Below are 17,673 nucleotides of genomic sequence, written 5' to 3' on the forward strand. Positions count from 1 at the left end.
ATTGATAGGCTCTAAAAATTCACAAGTCTTCTGAGTGGATGTTGTTTGCCTTTTGCAGACTAAAAATTAGCTGATAAATTGTAAGAACCAGAATATTGTTATAGTCCCTTCATGAGATCTGATGTTTTTTGGGATTTTTTTTTGCTTGCTCCATGTGTTCAGTAACTTACATGTATCTTTAGCTTTCCAGAGTCTGCGCTTACAGACTCTGAGACCCCTCCCTGTGCAAAGAACTAAGGGTCTGTAAGTGTACAGCACTGTGGTCAAAAACATGTTACATTAGTGTGCTGTACAGGGCACTCACAGCCTTCTATGCCTTTGCCTGTAACCTTTTCCCTTTTTAACAATGGTCCCTGTGTCTGAACCTTTTGGGATCCATAGATAACAATTGTCCACTTGTTTTGTTTATGAAGTTAGTGCCTCCCTCTGCTGTTTAGAGCAATTTGAACAATTATTAGCTAACATGAGTTTTTTATTTGTATTAAAAATGTCTTGCAAAATAACTGTTACATAATATTAATGGTTAGCTTTTTAAGAATACGTTTTAAAAATAATGAAAATTCTTGACTAAAATTATTTGATGTATCAGTATTAACACTAGACAATTTTATAAAAAAAATTCCTTTGTCACTTCCCTGTTCATAGGATTCAATAAATACAACTGAAATGATTTATGAAGGCTGTCTCAAAGTTGACATATTAAATATTTTACTACAAAAAAAAAGTTTTAAAAATACAGTAAGAGACCACTGATTACTTAAAGAGAAGGGGAAACTTTCAAAAGCAGTGATTGCCTCACAGGGGATTGGTTAACAAGCTTACAATCTGTCAGTATCTTCAAGAGAACATAGCAAGGTCTTAAATAATAAAGGTATAACATCCATCACTTTGAACATATTGATACTTGCTTTTTGTGTAGCAGAAACTTTGCCTATAGAGGAAAACAGCACTTCCAAAGAACACCGATTTTCTGAGGACTCTATGGATTCTGCACTTAATTCTGTAAATCTGTCAAGCCCAACCTGTCGAAATTCCACAGAGTACCGTACTGCAGGAAGTGCTGCATATTACAGAAATTCCCATCAGCCAGCAACTGCTACCTCAAATTCAACCCCAATCCTGCGCAGTCTGTCTTTGAGCTCTGCTGGGAGCAGCAGTTACTGTGAAGTCAGTAGGAATCGAATACAGAGGCGAATTGAAGGTATGCAATTATACAAAACCTTCCAAAGTATATAACTGCTTTTACTAACATACAAAGTTATGAATAAAGAGCTTCTTTGCCATAGGAAAGCTTGCATATGGAGTGAAACGTGCTGTTGCCAAGCATGTCAGGCTTGCTAATCTAACTGCAAATGCAGAACTTAAGCCTGTTAGAACTAATAGTGCTGTGCAGGCTGAGGTGGGTCTTGCCTGCTGCACCTTCCTCTTGCTGCTGTTACAGGACCTGCAGCAAGCCAGACCAGACAGGGCCTATATGCATATCACTTCCTGAGCGTCTTATCAGCTATTGCCATGTTGCTGAAATACAGGGATAGGGTTTCCTACTCTCTCCCTCTGTCTGTACAACTTAAATTGACTTTGCCACATTCCCAGTCAATAGCGTCTTGGGACCCAGGAGCCAAGTACAAGTCAAACTAATCCCTCTAGGTATGTCACAGTGCTAATGTTTGTGCTGCTGTAAATACTTGCAGTTATAGAAGGCATTTAAAAACAAAAGGAACAATTCACTATCATTAGAAGGAAAATAAAGCATCTTTTATTTTAAAATATTGCAAAGAGCGCATAATAAAAGTCAAAAGTTAATATTGAAGTGTCTTACCTGAAATGAAATGTGTTATCCCTGTATAGACAAGTGATACTTTTTCCTTTCACAATATTTTTATATTAAAAGCTGCAAGTTCCACAACTGGACCGGATTTGAATTCACTAAAAAGGGAACCTTCAAGAATATTGAATAAGGACCCTTCCACCTGGTCAATAGAGGAAGTGGTGCGTTTTGTGAAAGAAGCTGATCCACAGGCACTGGCTCCACATGCAGAACTCTTTAGGAGACATGTATGATGCATATCCATTCCTTTCTAGTAGACTGTGTGTCACACTAATGTCTTAAAACACAGCTTTCGTGTCTATCACTCTACTTACACTTGAAGGTAGAATAGACTCTATGTGTATATTAGAGGGAGGCTGAAAATTATTTTTCCACCTGAAATTCCTCCTGCATTATATTTTCTCTGTGTTCCAGTCTTGTTAGACTAAAGTAAATAGCCAGTGCTTTCCAGCATATATGGAATAATGCCAATACTGGAAGTACCCAAGTTCTAATGGCCAACATCCCTGGTATCTCTAGAGAAAATGGTATTCCCATGTACAGTACGGGGCATTTGGCCCCCCTGTTTTAGAGATTTAACGTCCCAAAGTAGAGATGCTGTTATCCCTTGTTAGCTAGAACACTTGGTCACTAATACTAGAATTCAGAGAATCAATTGAAATGTTGAATTCATCTGTTTGGAAAAACAATGCACAGGTTTTCATAAGGTCTGACTAGATGTTATCTTTAGAGATAGAAACTGTGTCAGTTTGTGCTGGTTTTGATCTCCTCTGTACCTTCTTGCTGTACTTTTCTATGCAGGTTGCTCAGCAAAGAGCTGCTTTCTTAATTCATTGTATATATGGCCCTCCAAAAAGAGGCTGGCTTTCTCTGTAGTAGTATTTCACCCATGTTCTGTACCATCTCCTACTAACAGTTAAATCTCTGAGTAAACTGGATTGGAAGGAAAACTCAAAATAACTTTTAATAGAGATTCCTGTCTTTTATGTTTTATTCTTAGTTGTATAACAACAGTAAATGTCACTTGTTTTGTCAGGTTTATGTTTAAAAAAATAAGACAGAGTGGTCCTCTTTATGGTGTTTTATGAAACTAATTGCCTGTCTACAGTATGTAATGATACTAGGAGCTTAGGACTGTCATATTTCAGCAGCTTCTCAGTCAGGCTGTTAAAATCTGACTAAGTTGTCCTTGGTCTTGATCCTAACAATCTCTCTGGTTCGACATGGACATAGATCTGTCTTATTTCACAGATTTAGATGGTCTATAACCCCTTCCTCTGTGTGACTGTTTGCATGCACATGCCAAAATCCTCCCACAGCTGTGTTCAAGGTTCAGTGCAAGGCCTCAGCGCTTGGATCATTTAATCTCTAACTGCACAGACCTTCCTTTGCAGCTTCTTTTTTTCCCCCTCGACCCGCTCACTTTTTTCTTCCCAGTCAGGATCTAATTTTGAGGGCTGTTTGGTCAGTTTCTCTTATTTACTATATTTTTCTTTCTTTAACAACTCAAATACCTTAATCATACATTAAAAAATACTAAAATAAATTAAATTTCAGTGGTCATCTGTAAATATAAAGTTATACTAAGTTACTGTTTTATATATAGTAGATATTTTTTTACGACAGTATAAAGAAATATAATGTACTTTCCAGTTTTACCATGCAACTTATTAAAGTTATATGTTGTGTTTATTCTCTTCCTTCTGCAGGAAATTGATGGGAAGGCACTGCTCTTACTCAGGAGTGATATGATAGTGAAATATATGGGACTGAAGCTGGGGCCTGCCCTTAAGTTGTGCTACCACATTGAACGACTTAAACAAGGAAAGTACTAGATCGTGGAGATACCACAAATGTGTGTGTTTGTGTCACACTAAGCTCTCAGGTTCACAGCCATCCCCTTTGTTTGAAACTGTTTTGCTGATATAAATAGTCTTTATTTTTTGAAAGTGCTCTCGAAATGTTAAAAAGACATTCAGGATAAAAGGGGGGGGAGGGATTTGTATTTCATCCTGGTATTTTTGTGAACTATTTCAGAAAGTTGGCAGGCAAGGACAGTTGATCATACTGGGTGTGGGCAGGTCGGGTAACAGCGCTCTCCTAATCCTGAAAAGTGTGTTCTGTGTTACAGGCTTCAGCCAATGTATTCATATTCAGAACCAAAACAGCTGAATCCCAAAGGGAAATAATAAAATAAACCGGCTTCAGGTGTTTAAAATTTTTACAGTGGTGGCTGTAAACTTTTATATTGCAAGAAAAACTTGAAATAGAAGATCTCATCTCTGTAGTGAATACTCTGTCTGGTCTTCCAGAAGAGAAGAAGGGTTATGGAAGAGAGGGCTTAATACAAATATAAGCTTTTATAAAGTGTGATTATCAGTCCTTCAGTAAGTTATGAGGACAAATATATGGTATATTGTCAATTTATGCAGGCAATAAATATTTCTGTTTCATGGAACGGCATATTGGCTGTGTAAACAGCCATTTCTGGGACAAACTGATTTCACTGGAACAATGCATCCACATCGTAAACATTCCATCTTTTTGCTCAGTTTGGCATGGATACGTGTGTTCATGCTTTTTATATGTACCTGTGTATGTGTCAGGGAAATACATACTATATATATATAAAAATACATACACAGTGTACATATGTATTCAGTTTTTAATATGTACTTTGCACTGTGCCAGAGAGAACTGTACAATTTCTTGTTGTTTTTTTTACCAGTAAATTTAGCTGTGTATTACTTTCTTTAGCACCCGTTTAATTTGTTCTTGGAGTCAGAAGGTGACAAACAATCAAAAGGTGTCTTTATTCATACAGGTGAGATCCCTGTACTATGCAATACTCCTGAATATTCATCCCTTAAATCTGAGCCATATATTCTGATATATTTTTGGAAAGACACATTGGTTACTATGTTTTGGGTTTATATTTCCTGTAAGGAAGTGCTACTATGTAACTGATAAACCTTTTTTTGGGGGGTAAAATTGGTGCTGTTTGTTTAAGCTGCAAGAATGAGTGGTGATAATAAAACAGTTTGTTGTCACTGCGATTGTAATATACATCAGGGAGAAGAAAATATACTTTCTGTGTAGGAAACTGAATGTAATAGTGAAACCATATATAATAGTAAAGTGATAAAAACTGTTTGTTAGGGAAGGTGTAGTCCTCAAATGCTAGGGTTTATTATATTTCTTAATACCTTTTTATATGAAAGCATATAGTATAAATGTATTTTTTACAAATTCCTTTTTTGAAAATGCCTTGCTTTACTAGTAGTCTGATACTCATCAGGTTTCAACAGAGATACTGCTGCAAAATAGTGAATTTGGTGACTCACAAGTCTAAGTATTTCGTTAGTTTAAGTGACTACAATGCAATTTTAATTCAGCAAGTCATTTGGACTTTGAGAATTGTTTTTCTTATTACATCATTAGACATTTGACACTAAAGTTTATCTATATCAATTTGTTTTGCATATCTTTTGTGGCGCATGTGTGCTTAGACAAATAGTACAGGCATACTCTTTGTAGTGAGAAAAGTCAGAGCATTCATTGAAGAAACAGAATATTTTCTCTTTATGTTAGAAAAATACTGACTTAACTTCCATATGGATACACGAACAATTATGTATTAAGGAAAACATCATGCCCCACATGTTCAGTATATTGTTTATACATATATATAATTGTATACTATTTCTTCCACACTTTATTATGCTGATTTTGGGTTCTTCAGCATAAAAAGATCTCATATAGTTTAAGTGGAAGTAATTGTCTGAAAACAGTTTTCATTTTCTACGTTGCCCTTGGCATAAAAAAAACAAAGATGTTTAAATTTTCTGTTTGGCCTTTATGGAATGACATTTTTGTACATGGCACTATTATGGGTATAAATATTTGTTCAAGGCTTTGTGTGCACCCATGTGCACAGGGAATACTGTGATTTGCTGTACCAGAATTTCTCCACGTGCTATAGCATGAGGTTCAAGCATTCAGAGTGTTACAGCAGAATATATTTTTTATTCTTTATTTTCAATGGGATGTTCCTATCTAGCAAGAAAAATAAAATAGTTTGTTCATTGTTGTAACTGTCCGTTTTGTTTGATGTCGTGTCTGTGTGTGAGCGCTGTTTGCGTAGGCAAGGGTAGCTATCTTATCTGGCAGTTTTGGACAGATTGTGGAAACATCTGATGTAAGGAAGTTTTAATCAAAAGGGTAAAATCATTCCAACATTGTTCATCTGAAGTGAGTAATGTTTGAACTTGTCTGTGCTTTCAAAACAATAACTTACTTGGTTATTCAACTGTTCGTTTTTGTATATCTTATTGCAACTTGCAGAATTCTCATATAACCAGTGAGGGGAAGAGACTGCTAAAAACTGTCCTGTGTTCAGGTAAAGACATGAAATGTATTAAGTCAAAGCAGTTAATGGCAAGAGGTTTGAACTTCATACACTTCAAGCTTTCTTATTTCTATGATGCAGAAATCTCTTGTTTCAGTGTCTGTTCACAGGGATCAGCCTGCGCTTGAGAAGTAACTTAGACTGGGTTAATGATAACCTCACATCCTTCACAGGCAAATGATGGAAATTGGAAGTTGGCAGTGAAAATAGCCCAGAGGCATTTTGTGTCTGATCTCTCTCCAGAGATACTCGGTAGTGGATTTGATATACTCAGTGTGTATTTGATAGAGAACATGATGTAGTCCCTTTGTTTCTCCAAGTTGCTTTTCTATCAACATGGATTCATCTGCTTATCTGGTTCTGTATCTTTCAGGCATCTTGGAAGACAGTGCCATGACTCTTTAATTTGAAATTAAAATACTGCTGCCTTGGAGGACTAGCAGCTCTAAAAATTCTTGTTGCAGAAGACCTGTGCAATATTGGAATTAAATGCTGTATGATAGGCTGTGGCAGTATGCATATTGCAGGACTTTTTTACACATATGTAGGAATGACAGTGAAAGGCAGCAGCATCATGTTATGAATGTTGGCTTGGAGGATAGAGCATCTTCGCCTTTTTTGTTTGCTTTTCATAAAGGCACACCATTTTTTACTTCAGGTGGTAGACACGGGGGCAAAGATGTTCATCTCATTGTATTTGTAGAAATCTTCTTCCTTTTCAGTCAGGAATATAATTTGCAAAAAGCAATATTAACCTTCTCTGTAGCTCTGACAGTTTTATGTGAGTCAGTGGGTGTGATTGTGTAAGCCATGAATGTGATATGAAAATTTTACATTTGAGTATCTCGAGTACTTCTGTAGGAGAAAAATCAAGCCCTGGGTAGGGATGACTAAAATCTTGAACTTTTGAACCCAGTCAGATAAAAGTGTTTCTTTGTGCTTGTCTGTAATTGAAGGTGAAATTCAGAGAATTGAAACACTGTTAAATGAGTAGTTTACCTTCTGCTTAATTCTGAGGGCTCCAGTCACCATTTTCCATTCATGTATTATTCCAGTAGGCCAGCTTAGGGTCATGTTTTCCTTTAAATATGAGTAACTAATAAAAATCTATTTGTATGTATGTATATGTGAGCCTATAATGTAAATAATTTTAAATTTCAGTGGCCTGACATCCAGAACCAAGCAGTCAGAGCAGCCTGTATCCAGCCAACTTAAAGCAGAGTTGTCACTGTTTAGGACAAATTGTGTTACCCTATTTATCTGCTGTTTTCAGCTGGAGCTTACAGTTTTGAGGGTTTTTTTCTGTTCTGCATTATCAAAGATTGTCTTAAATCTGATGGTTTTTTCTAGACCACTTAGAAAACTTTGTGTGGTTCTCTAATACTCTGAAACTGTGTAATTTTTAAGTCTTTGCCATAAGACTTAAAATAGTAACTGATATTAATGAGTGTAAAGAAAGCAATGCTACAAGGAAAACCGAAACCACTGCTCAGAATGAATGTTTTTTAATTAAATATAGCAGATTTTGTATCTACAGCTTTTTGTATTTCTAGATTTGTCTTTTATCTGTGCTATTCTAATTAAAAGTTGAGAAGTGTATCACAGAATTAAGGACTAGTTGAGGCTGAAAGGGACCTCTGGAAGTCATCTGGTTTAACCCCCTGGTCAAGCAGGGCCACCTAGAGCTAGCTGCCCCAGACTGTGGTCAGATGGCTTTTGAGTATTTCCAAGGATGGAGATTACATGACCTCCCTGGACAGCCTGTGCTTGGTCACCCTCACACTGAAAAAGTGCTTCCTGATGTTCAAAGGGAACCTCCTGTGTTTCAGTTTGTGCCCGTTGCCTCTGGTCCTATCAGCGGGCACCACTTCAAAGATCCTGGCTCCATCCTCTGCACTCTCCCTTCAGGTATTTCTGTGCACTGATGAGATTCCCCCTGAGCCTTTCCTTCTCCCAGCTGAACTGTTTCAGCCTTTCCTCACAGGAGAGATACTCTAGCCCATCATCTCTGTGGCTCGTGGTCAACTTGGTGTCCACCAGGACACCCCAGGTCCTTTTGTGCCAAGTTGCTTCCCAGATGGGCAGCCTTCAGCATGTACTGGTGCCCGGAGTTGTCCCCAGGTGCAGGGCTTTGCACTTCCCCTTGCTGAACTTCATGAGGCTCCTGTCAGCCCATTCCTCCCACATGTTGATGTCCCTCTGGATGGCAGCACAGCCCTCTGATGTAACAGCCACTCCTGCTGGTTTTGTGTAATCTGCAGACTTGCTGAGGATAAGCTCTGCCCATCACCCAGGCCACTGGTGAAGAAGGACTGGAACCAGTAGTGATTCCTGAGGTACCTCACCAGTTACTGGCCTCTGACTGTACTTTGTGCCACTGATCATCATCCTCTGGGCACAGCCATTCAACCAGTTTTCTATGCCCCTGTCTGCTCATCCAGCCTACACATCAACAGCTTGTCTGTGAGGATCTTCTGACTGTGTGCTTCCCTTTGCCACCTCTTCACCAACCTGACCTTTATTTCCCCAGCTCCACTCACATGATAACCACTAGTGTCAGTCATAACAGATGCATCGTTTGCCATGGCTGCATCCAACTCAAACTGAATTCAGGGGAGACAGATAACACAATAGCCAAGGGATAATTTGAGCAACGTGCCCAGTCAAGGTCCAACTCCAGTCATGTTTAAAAGAAAGTAGGTTTTCTGGTAACTATGAAAATACAGCTATGAGTCAATTATTTTATTCCATAAATAGTGGACAGCCCAGGGTGCATTGAGCTCTCCTGCACAACAGCAGGCAGCATACCAGGATCTCCCCTTGAGTAGGGACACCTCTCAAGGTTACTCCTCAAGACTGAGAAGTTTCTTGCTGCAACAGATTGTTGGTAAGTGTATAGAAGCATGCTAAACTTTGAAATCTTAACTAAGTGATGTAAAGGATTGATTGTACGCATATAATCCTTTAGACATAAATAATTGATCAAGTCTAGGACTGAGTCTGGATCCATCTTCACCTAAACTCTCCTCTGAGAAGGAGTTTAGGATGCAAGTGGCGTCTTTCTGAACCTCATGACTCAATGGGAGGGTCTCCCTGACAGTGTTGTCTGACTCTGTCCTCTATGCAGTAAATAGTCAAGTGTACTTTGCTATTATATCTTGTTAAGTCATTCTCACTTTTTTGATCAAACTTTCTTAAATCTCTCGTTTATACCAATGAAAATATTGCCACTTCTCTCTTACGAGTGAAGTGCGTCGCTGTACCCGACAGGTCTTATGGAAGACAGCGTCAAAGGCCTTCCTGAAGTCTGGGTAGACAATATCCACTGTTCACCCCTCATCTACCAGGCTGCTGGTCATTTTATCATGGAAACTTAGCAAGTTGGTGAAGGATGACTTCCTCTTGGTGAAACCATGCTTGCTATTTGTGATGAGCATCATCTTGTTCCTTGTGCCTGAAAATGGTTTCCAGGATAACTGCTCCATCAGTTTCCCAGGGGTGGAGGTGAGACTGACTGGCCTGTAAGTTCCCTGGGTCCTCCTCCTTGCTCTGTTTGAAGATGAGTGACATCTCCTTTCATTCCGTCTTCAGGCACTTCTTCCACTCACTACGATTAGTCAGAAATTATGGAGAGTGGCCTCACTTTGCCATCCGCCAGCTCCCTCAGCAGTCATGGCTGCATCACATCAGACTTAAGTTTGTTCAGTTTACTAAGGTATTCCCTGACCCAGTCCTTTTCCACTAAGGGTCTATTGTTTTTGCTTCAGTCTTTCCCTTTGGTCTCTGGGACCTGGGATTCCTGAAGGCTGGTCTTGCTAGGAAAGGCTGAGACCAAGCTGATATTCAGTACTTCAGCATTTTCCATGTCCTGTGTAACAAGGTTCCCTATCTCATTCATCGGTGGGCCCACATTTTCCCCAGTCTTCCTTTTGTCACCTATAAAGTGCAGTCTATTTTAATGCAGTATCATGTAAAGAAACGCATTTTAAAAGTGGCTGTCAGTATTTTTTCCTTTGATTGGTTAGCTAGTTATATAATAGGGTAAAATGAATGAAGAGGTGTGAACCTCTTCTAAGTAATGAGCCTCTTCATCTCTCTGCTGCTCTTTCTGCGAGTCGAAGCTGTGTAGAGTTAGACTGGCTTGGTTTAAGGAGGAGGGAAAAAGAAAAAAGTGAGATCCCCTTGAGATCAATTTCAAAGGTCATATATTCCTCCTCTCTATTTTTATTACATGTAAAACTATGGGAGTGAGTAAAAAGTGCTCATTTGGAACTGCCTAAGAGTGATGCAGGGAGGCAGAAGCTGATTTCATGTCCATTTTAGTGGTGAAATGATTGCTGCTTTTTTTTTTTCAAGCCTTGATTATAATCTTTCTCTCTGTAAAGCTTACTGACTGGCCCATAATCCTGAGATTGTGTTCCCCAACTGTCAGTGTTGTGTTGTTTCAAAGGTCATGCAGAGCCATTTTGAGACTTGTTAAAATCTGAGCAGTCTGTTGTAAACTCACTGTGTTGTCAGTCTACAACTATATCTATATATAGCATTTTATATATATTTTAATTTTTTTAAAGTGTGAATTTCAGGGTTGTTTTGTTTTTTTTAAATAGCAAAATATTTTGCTACGTTCTCCTCTGATGATTTGTCCTAAATAAATCTTTGTTATTGTGGCTGTATAGATGATGGGAATTCTATGAGTTCTTAAAATATGCCATTACAGTGATCCAGTGGGCTTTTAAATTCCTCACTTACATAATCATCCATTGCTGTTCTAGCAGATCATTTTGAGTAGTTGTAATTTGCCCCATTTGAATCAGAATTAGCTTCCACCAGCTCCAGAATCTCCCAGTCGTGCTGTACAAGCTGAGGAGTCCTGCACAAGCTGCTTCTCCTCATAGCTTTATGAACCACTGCTAATTTTATTTCAGCTTTCATTATCTGCAGGGGAACTGTTTAGTGCTGATAGCAAAGGCCTCACCTCCTTACTTCTTTTCTTTTTGAATACATGAAGCCATTTTCATCCACAGAGATTCACTTTTCAGCCTCCAAAATCAAAGCCCTTACAGGACAAATGGTACAAGCAAACAGATTCCAGCACAAGGGGAAAAGGTGATTGCATCCCATGTTGTCTGCACAGACAAATGTGAACAGATGTACAGCTTGAAGATGGCAGAAGCTCTTGCTGCCAATGGCTCTTTTCTAGTTATGACAGCTGAAAGAAAATGAATACTTTACAAAACCACCATGACAATTCCCATTACCCTGCGTTGGCTGTCCCAGCAGTGAATTCAAGAACTGGAAAGACAAAGACTCGTCTCCCCTTCCAGGGGGAAGCTGAGGCAATTGGCAAGGCAGTGGGAAAAATCTTAATGAATGGTGGTACACTTTAGAAGGTCTGGTGTTCAAATGCAAGAGATCATGATTTCACTTACTTTTTCCCTTTCTTATGTTTAGGTTTTTTTCAGTTGTTATGGAGGCACTGTTTCCCTAAGGACTGTGCTAATGCTGTCTAGATTGCCAAGAATGGGGTTTTCAAACAGGTCTGAACTCTTCCTCCCTCAACTTCCACCTCTCCAAACCAGTCCAAACCTCCAGAACAGGTCTTCCTCTTATTGGAGACCATTTTGACGGAAGGATCTTTCCATGTGCTTCTTACTCCTGCATGTTTTGAAAAAATAAGAGAAGGACTTTGCAGCTCACTTGCTTTATTTCTGATGTAAGTACCAACTGTTGCTACTGATTTCAACCCTTGCCTGGGCATGTAGGTGGTACTCTGTTAGGAACAGATGCCTCTCACTGGGCAATGTTACTCAAGGTGTGACCTACATAGTGCTTTTCTGTCTGTCAGTCTGTCTTTTTAAAATAGTGGGCAGGGAGAAATTAATAAATAAATGTTTAGTTTTAGTGTGCCCTTGGTTTATGCTCATCCTTTAGAGGTGAGGTACTAGATAGGTCATTGTAAGGTACTGGGACATAATTGGTTCTTAGGCTCAATGGGTAATGGTGGGGGGGCTGGGGGTTTGGTTGGTTGGTTGGTTTCGGTTTGGGGTTTTTTTGTTGGTTTGTGGTGTTTGTGGTTTTTTTGGTTTTTTTTTTATCTGACCGCTCTCAGCTGTTTGTTTACTTTCAAGAAACCAGCTCAGCTGAAGGGAGCACATTACTTTCATATGTCTTTGCACTCACCATAGTATATTAATTGCATTTGCCTGGGTGGTGTTTGACTACAGGAAATGAACAGGTTGGGGAAAGTTTAAATGTTTTGAAAGAAAACAGAAATGCAAGCCTGGGATGAGTGATAGGGTTTGTGTGCAATAAACACGGGAAGGAAAATATATGAAGAATGAAGTAATGGAAAATTAGGAACGAGGAAACCAGGTGGATATACCAAGTAAAGCTGTTTCAGATTCAGATGCACTGACTGTTGAGTCATGACTTGTGTCTTTGACTGTTTGTGTTAAGCTGAGATTTTAAAGGGGAAAGTTAGGAATGAACATTTTTGAACCATATCAGGTGTGTGAAGTCTTTTATCTTGACATGATTTTATCTGAAAACATGGGCTGAATCCTTGTAATTCCCAACCCAATTCTTGGCACATGCACTCTGTCCTTAAATTGTTTCTTCTTCATTGAATGAAGTGCTGCTACCAGTTCCCTCTCAGTATGGTTTCTTTTAACACAAGACCATTTTAGTCAATGGAGGTCTTCCTTACTGAGTTGAGGGTATGAGAAATCTGACCGGATACCAACATCTGCTTTACAGAGAGATGAATAGCTCTCTTGACTCTAATGGTTTTATTAACCAGTATCTATCATAGGACTCTCAATACACCTTTCAACTTAAGTATGTGAGCTAATTCCTCACCTATATTGCTGGTTTTTTGCAAATAAGCTGGAACAACCCCATTACTTGAGTCCTTCATTGAAAGACTTAGTTGGCATTGAGAAGGAAATAATAGAATCAGCCAGGTTGGAAAGGACCTGTGAGATCATCAAGTCCAACCCTTGATCCAACACTGCCGTGGTTACCAGACCATGGCACTAAGTGCCACATGCAGTCTCATCTTAAAAACCTTCAGGGATGGAGAATCCACCACTTCCCTGGGCAGCCCATTCCAATGTCTGATCACCCTCTCTGTAAAGAATTTTTTCCTAATATCCAACCTAAACCTCCCCTGGCAGAGCTTAAGCCCATGCCCTCCTGTCTTACTGATAGTTGCTTGGGAGAAGAGACTGATGCCCACCTGGCTACAACCTCCTTTCAGGCAGCTGTAGAGAGTGGTGAGGTCTCCCCTGAGCCTCCTCTTCTCCAGGCTGAACAGCCCCAGCTCCCTCAGCCTTTCCTCATAGGACTTGTGCTCGAGTCCCTTCACCAGCTTTGTTGCTCTTCTCTGTTCAGGTCCACATTATACTAACCAAGAAATGTTGGCCAGGTCCCATGTTCTACCACACAAGAGGTCTTGCTTGAAAGTCCAGTTGTCCAGAATATCTAGTGAAAAAAATACCCATAGAGAATATTTCTGTTTTCTTAGATCTTGGTTGTTGCACAGATTGCTGTGGCAAAAAGCAGACATCAGCACTTAAATATTCTGTTGGTCTTTTTTAACCCTACTCTGACCCCTATGCACACAAATACAGGTGGTGCTGGGTGAGTGTGGCAGATGCATCATCGGGCCTTAAAGATAGAGTGTGGTGGCTTTGTGCCATCATGGCTGAGCTGTAGAGAGTCTCTGAAGGCCAGGGACATGCTCTCTTATGCTGGACTGTGCTCTGTGACCAAGCTTTCAAAGTACTTATTTTAAAACATTTATTTAAAAAATGAAAAAAATCCACCTATTACCTTTATGAATGTAGGTATGTTGTTTTTTGTGGTTTTTTGTTTTCAATTGTCAAAAAATGACTTTTTGTGTGTATCAGAAACCTCAAAAATGAATAGCTTTCCCATTCTTGTCGATTGGACTTTTAGGGGTTTGCTTGGGGTTCATAAGCTTCAGAAAGAAGAACCTCTTTGTTTTGTGTCTGGTAGCACACCCTTGGTCTGAGATGCTAGACTAGGACAAAACATTGCCTTCAGTTCTTAAGCAAAGAAAGATGGGAACTCCGTTGATGAGGATGTGGTGGGAAGGATGATATTGAAGCAATGCAGAAAATGTGACCGTTTTGAGACAGCTGTGGGCTAAGGAACGTCAGTAATCCCAGGAGCGAGGGGGGGGGGTGGGACAATGCAAGGCTGATGCGGAGATGCAGTGTGTCTGTTACAAGCATTTCGCTGGAAACATACTTCTAAACAGTGAAAACTGATGTTCCACTTGGAAAATAGTCTTCCTTTCCGGATATTTGATGAGATTGTACCCTGCTGTTTGCACTTTTAATTTTCCTATCTTACTTAGTTTGAAAGAATCCTAATAATTTCAGTACTGGGATATTATCCTATTATTCTAGGAGAGCTTGAGTTATATGGGCACAAACCAGTGCTAAATATTTTAGTGCTTAGTAATATTTCTCCTCAAACATGAAGAAATGTTTCAGATGGTTCAACAACAGAATGGATTTTCCTAACACGGTTGCAATACCCTGATTTGAACAACTGTGAAAAATGTGTTTTCTCCACTAAAATTAGAGGATTTGCTTATGTGTGTAAGACTACCTCAGAGCACTCTGAATTGCAAACTTCAACATTAAGAGTATGTGGTATAATCTAAGAGAAATGCAACCTTAAATAAGAGGAGGGGGATGCATTGGGACAAAAGTGAAAGGTGAGTGAAAAAAGCAAATTGCACTAATTAACACCATTCATGTCACAATGTCAGGCTGACTGCATTTGGGAAAGCAGGAACAGATCCCAGGCAGAGGAAAGTAAGGTCTTTGACTGAGCCCTTCAGCATGTTTTTATAAACTTGAGCACAAAAAGAAACCAAAACATCTGGCACCAGGATATTATGCAATGTTGTTTTATGCTGTTTTCATTGTCTAATATTCTTCATGAGAACTGTTAACGAGTTGCTTATTGTTGTCAGATCACTGTCCCGAGGTGCCTCTGTGAAAGTGAAGTGGCAGAGACTTCCCTGAATTGCACCCTGAGGTGCTCAGTGGACACTTCTGTGCCAACCAGTTTCCCCTGAAACCTTTCAGGGGAAGGTGAAGCTGATCCTTGAACCCCGACAGGTCAAACCCCTGCAGGGATGTGCAAGGTGGTGTAATCATGCTGCTGCTCTGGAAGGGCTGAACAGAAAATGGGTAAAAGTGGTTAAAAAAGTTGGCAGTGATCAGGAGACATACTGGCATATCAATTTGATAGCAGATAGGAGCATGGGTGGTATAAGAGCATAGGTCACACACGTTACTTTGGGCCTGTGAGAGGCGGAAATGGCTACCTTTGCTGTTCTCCTTCCTTTTGCTGCCACCCTTCCCTGTCCCGTGCTGTCAGGGCAGGAGCGAGAAGGCTGTGCTACCTTGTGTGCTCCACATGTGTGTGGTTTGATGTATGGTCTCCCCCAACCCTCACTTCTTGGCTTCCTTCAGCCCAAGAGAGCAAGAGACTCTCCACATGCTCAGTGCTCACCTTCCTTCCCGCTCTCGCTGAGTGGCCCAGGAGCCTTGTCTGAAGCTGACACCTTCCTTTTCTCTGTCTGCCATCAGATCATGGCCAAGGGCCAGCGTTTTGGTTCTCCCTTTTGTTCTCTCGCTGACTGCTTGCTGACTTCAATAAAGGTGAGATGCTAACAGGCCTGGGGTCGGATCTTGTCTCAGCTTCCATTGCCTTTCCTCTCCCTATTCTCCACCCTTTCCTTGCTCTCATAACTGTCTGTGTCTTACCCGAGTGCTTGGTGATCTCCCAACCTAGAAACTGTTTAGTCCAGGTAAGTTCCCTGGCTGAGAAGCTGCTCATTCTTCTTTAGGATTAATTTATGTTGTTAACAGCTAACTCCATGTGCTGAAACCTTAACTGTGCACCCCTGGTCCTGGAGCTATGGCTTGGGCAGCACAGGGGAAGGGAACCAGCTGTCCTGTGGAGGAAAGCTCTTGGTAGGAAAGCTGGTACATTGGAGCTTTGCTGCTCGTGAGGCTGCCATGCACTATGACCTTCATGTGAGATACACAGCCCTGCTCCCTTCCTTGGATTCAATTTCTGGATACCTGCAAAGCCCCGGCCTGACAGGGGTAAGAGAGCAGAGGCGAAGGTAACACACCCCTGCAACCCTCTCCCCTCTCAGCCCCTAATAAAAGCCCATACCCAAAGACCAAGTCACAGGAAGCTTGGAGCTAACGAGGGGCTGCCCTTGAGGGCACAGTTCCTCTCTCCCTTTCTCTCTCCCCCTTGCATATACCCATCATTGTAAAACATCATCCTCTTACCATTATAGCTTAATGACTTTCCCTTCAACTTCACTAGAGGTATTAATGTCTCCATTAACAGCCACCAGAAATGGAAGCTCTATATATCACGAGTGCAGCTCAGTGTCCTTCTCCTCATACAGAAGTTTCACAAGCAGTTAAAATGTAGCTCTGTAGAAAATTAATGGCCCAATATACAAAATCTGTAATTGCTGCTAGAGGCGAGGAGGAGGAGGAGGTGGTGGAAGTCTTCAATCTTGGTGTAATTAAGTATCTTGTTCTGTGGCTGCTTCTCCCCTATGCTGAGGGGATATAGGACTTGTGCTTCACACACGAGGGATGGTGGGAGGCAAGTGGTCCCTTACTTAGCATTGTTTGCCCGACAGTTAAGCAGCAGGAGAGGTGCTGGTGTGTGGCTCCTCTTCCCATGGCCCAGCCTTGACGGCTGTGGTTACGTGAAAGGGTAGCAGGGAAGGGAGTGGGAGCTGCCTGAAGCCTTCCCAGGAAGATGCTGCTCAGACTATCCCCTGTGCCACTGCAGTTTAAGCAATGGAAAAGCCAGGTGGTGGGGTGTGCGAGCCCAGTCTGCTCTGCTCATCCATTTCTAGTGGCGTGGCTCCAGCCTGTGTTGCTGTGTGGTACTGGGGACATTGGTGGCAACCAGCAGTGCGAGGGAGCTTGCCCATTCCGGAGGTGGCCCCGTAAAGTCAGGGAGGCTGGTCCTGGGGTGGCAGAGCGGGGTGCTAGGATAATTGGAGACTGATCTGGTTTTCCTCAGCCCTGTTTCAGAGGGAGGAGGTTGTAGTTACTCTTTCAAGGATCTGGGGCAAGATGCAGCCATGTGGCTGCTGGTCTAGTCTGCTGTTACCAATACCAGTTGGCTTTAAACTCAATTAGTTGCCCCTAGGCATTGGGTGTTTTGACAGTGCTTGTATGGGCTTATAATGTCATAAAACCTGATTTAGCCTAATTTGTTGTCAGCGTTTCTGGAGCTTGTGGTCTAAATTCAGTTAAACCAGACCACTGTGTGCAGAGTGGGCTGGGAGGCAGCTTCAGCATTGATGTTCCCATTAAAGGCCTGTGAGGGAGAGGAGGGGACACACAAGCAC

At 40.9% G+C, this 17,673-nt stretch overlaps 1 protein-coding gene across 1 annotated transcript in view; it reads left to right on the plus strand.

Moving 5' to 3' along the window:
- Window positions 1-6,526, plus strand: part of SCML2 (Scm polycomb group protein like 2) — a 70,180-nt gene extending 63,654 nt beyond the window's left edge. The window contains exons 13-15 of the mRNA XM_051794848.1: window positions 920-1,201; window positions 1,892-2,055; window positions 3,538-6,526. Coding sequence (XP_051650808.1) covers window positions 920-1,201; window positions 1,892-2,055; window positions 3,538-3,663 — 572 coding nt within the window. The 3' untranslated portion in view covers window positions 3,664-6,526. The remainder of the gene's footprint in view (window positions 1-919; window positions 1,202-1,891; window positions 2,056-3,537) is intronic.
- Window positions 6,527-17,673: the final 11,147 nt, after the last annotated feature.

Source organism: Manacus candei, unplaced genomic scaffold, assembly GCF_025592945.1.
Source record: "Manacus candei isolate 608988 ecotype Guabito, Panama unplaced genomic scaffold, ASM2559294v1 h1tg000041l, whole genome shotgun sequence".
In the NCBI taxonomy this organism is placed as follows: Eukaryota; Metazoa; Chordata; class Aves; order Passeriformes; family Pipridae; genus Manacus; species Manacus candei.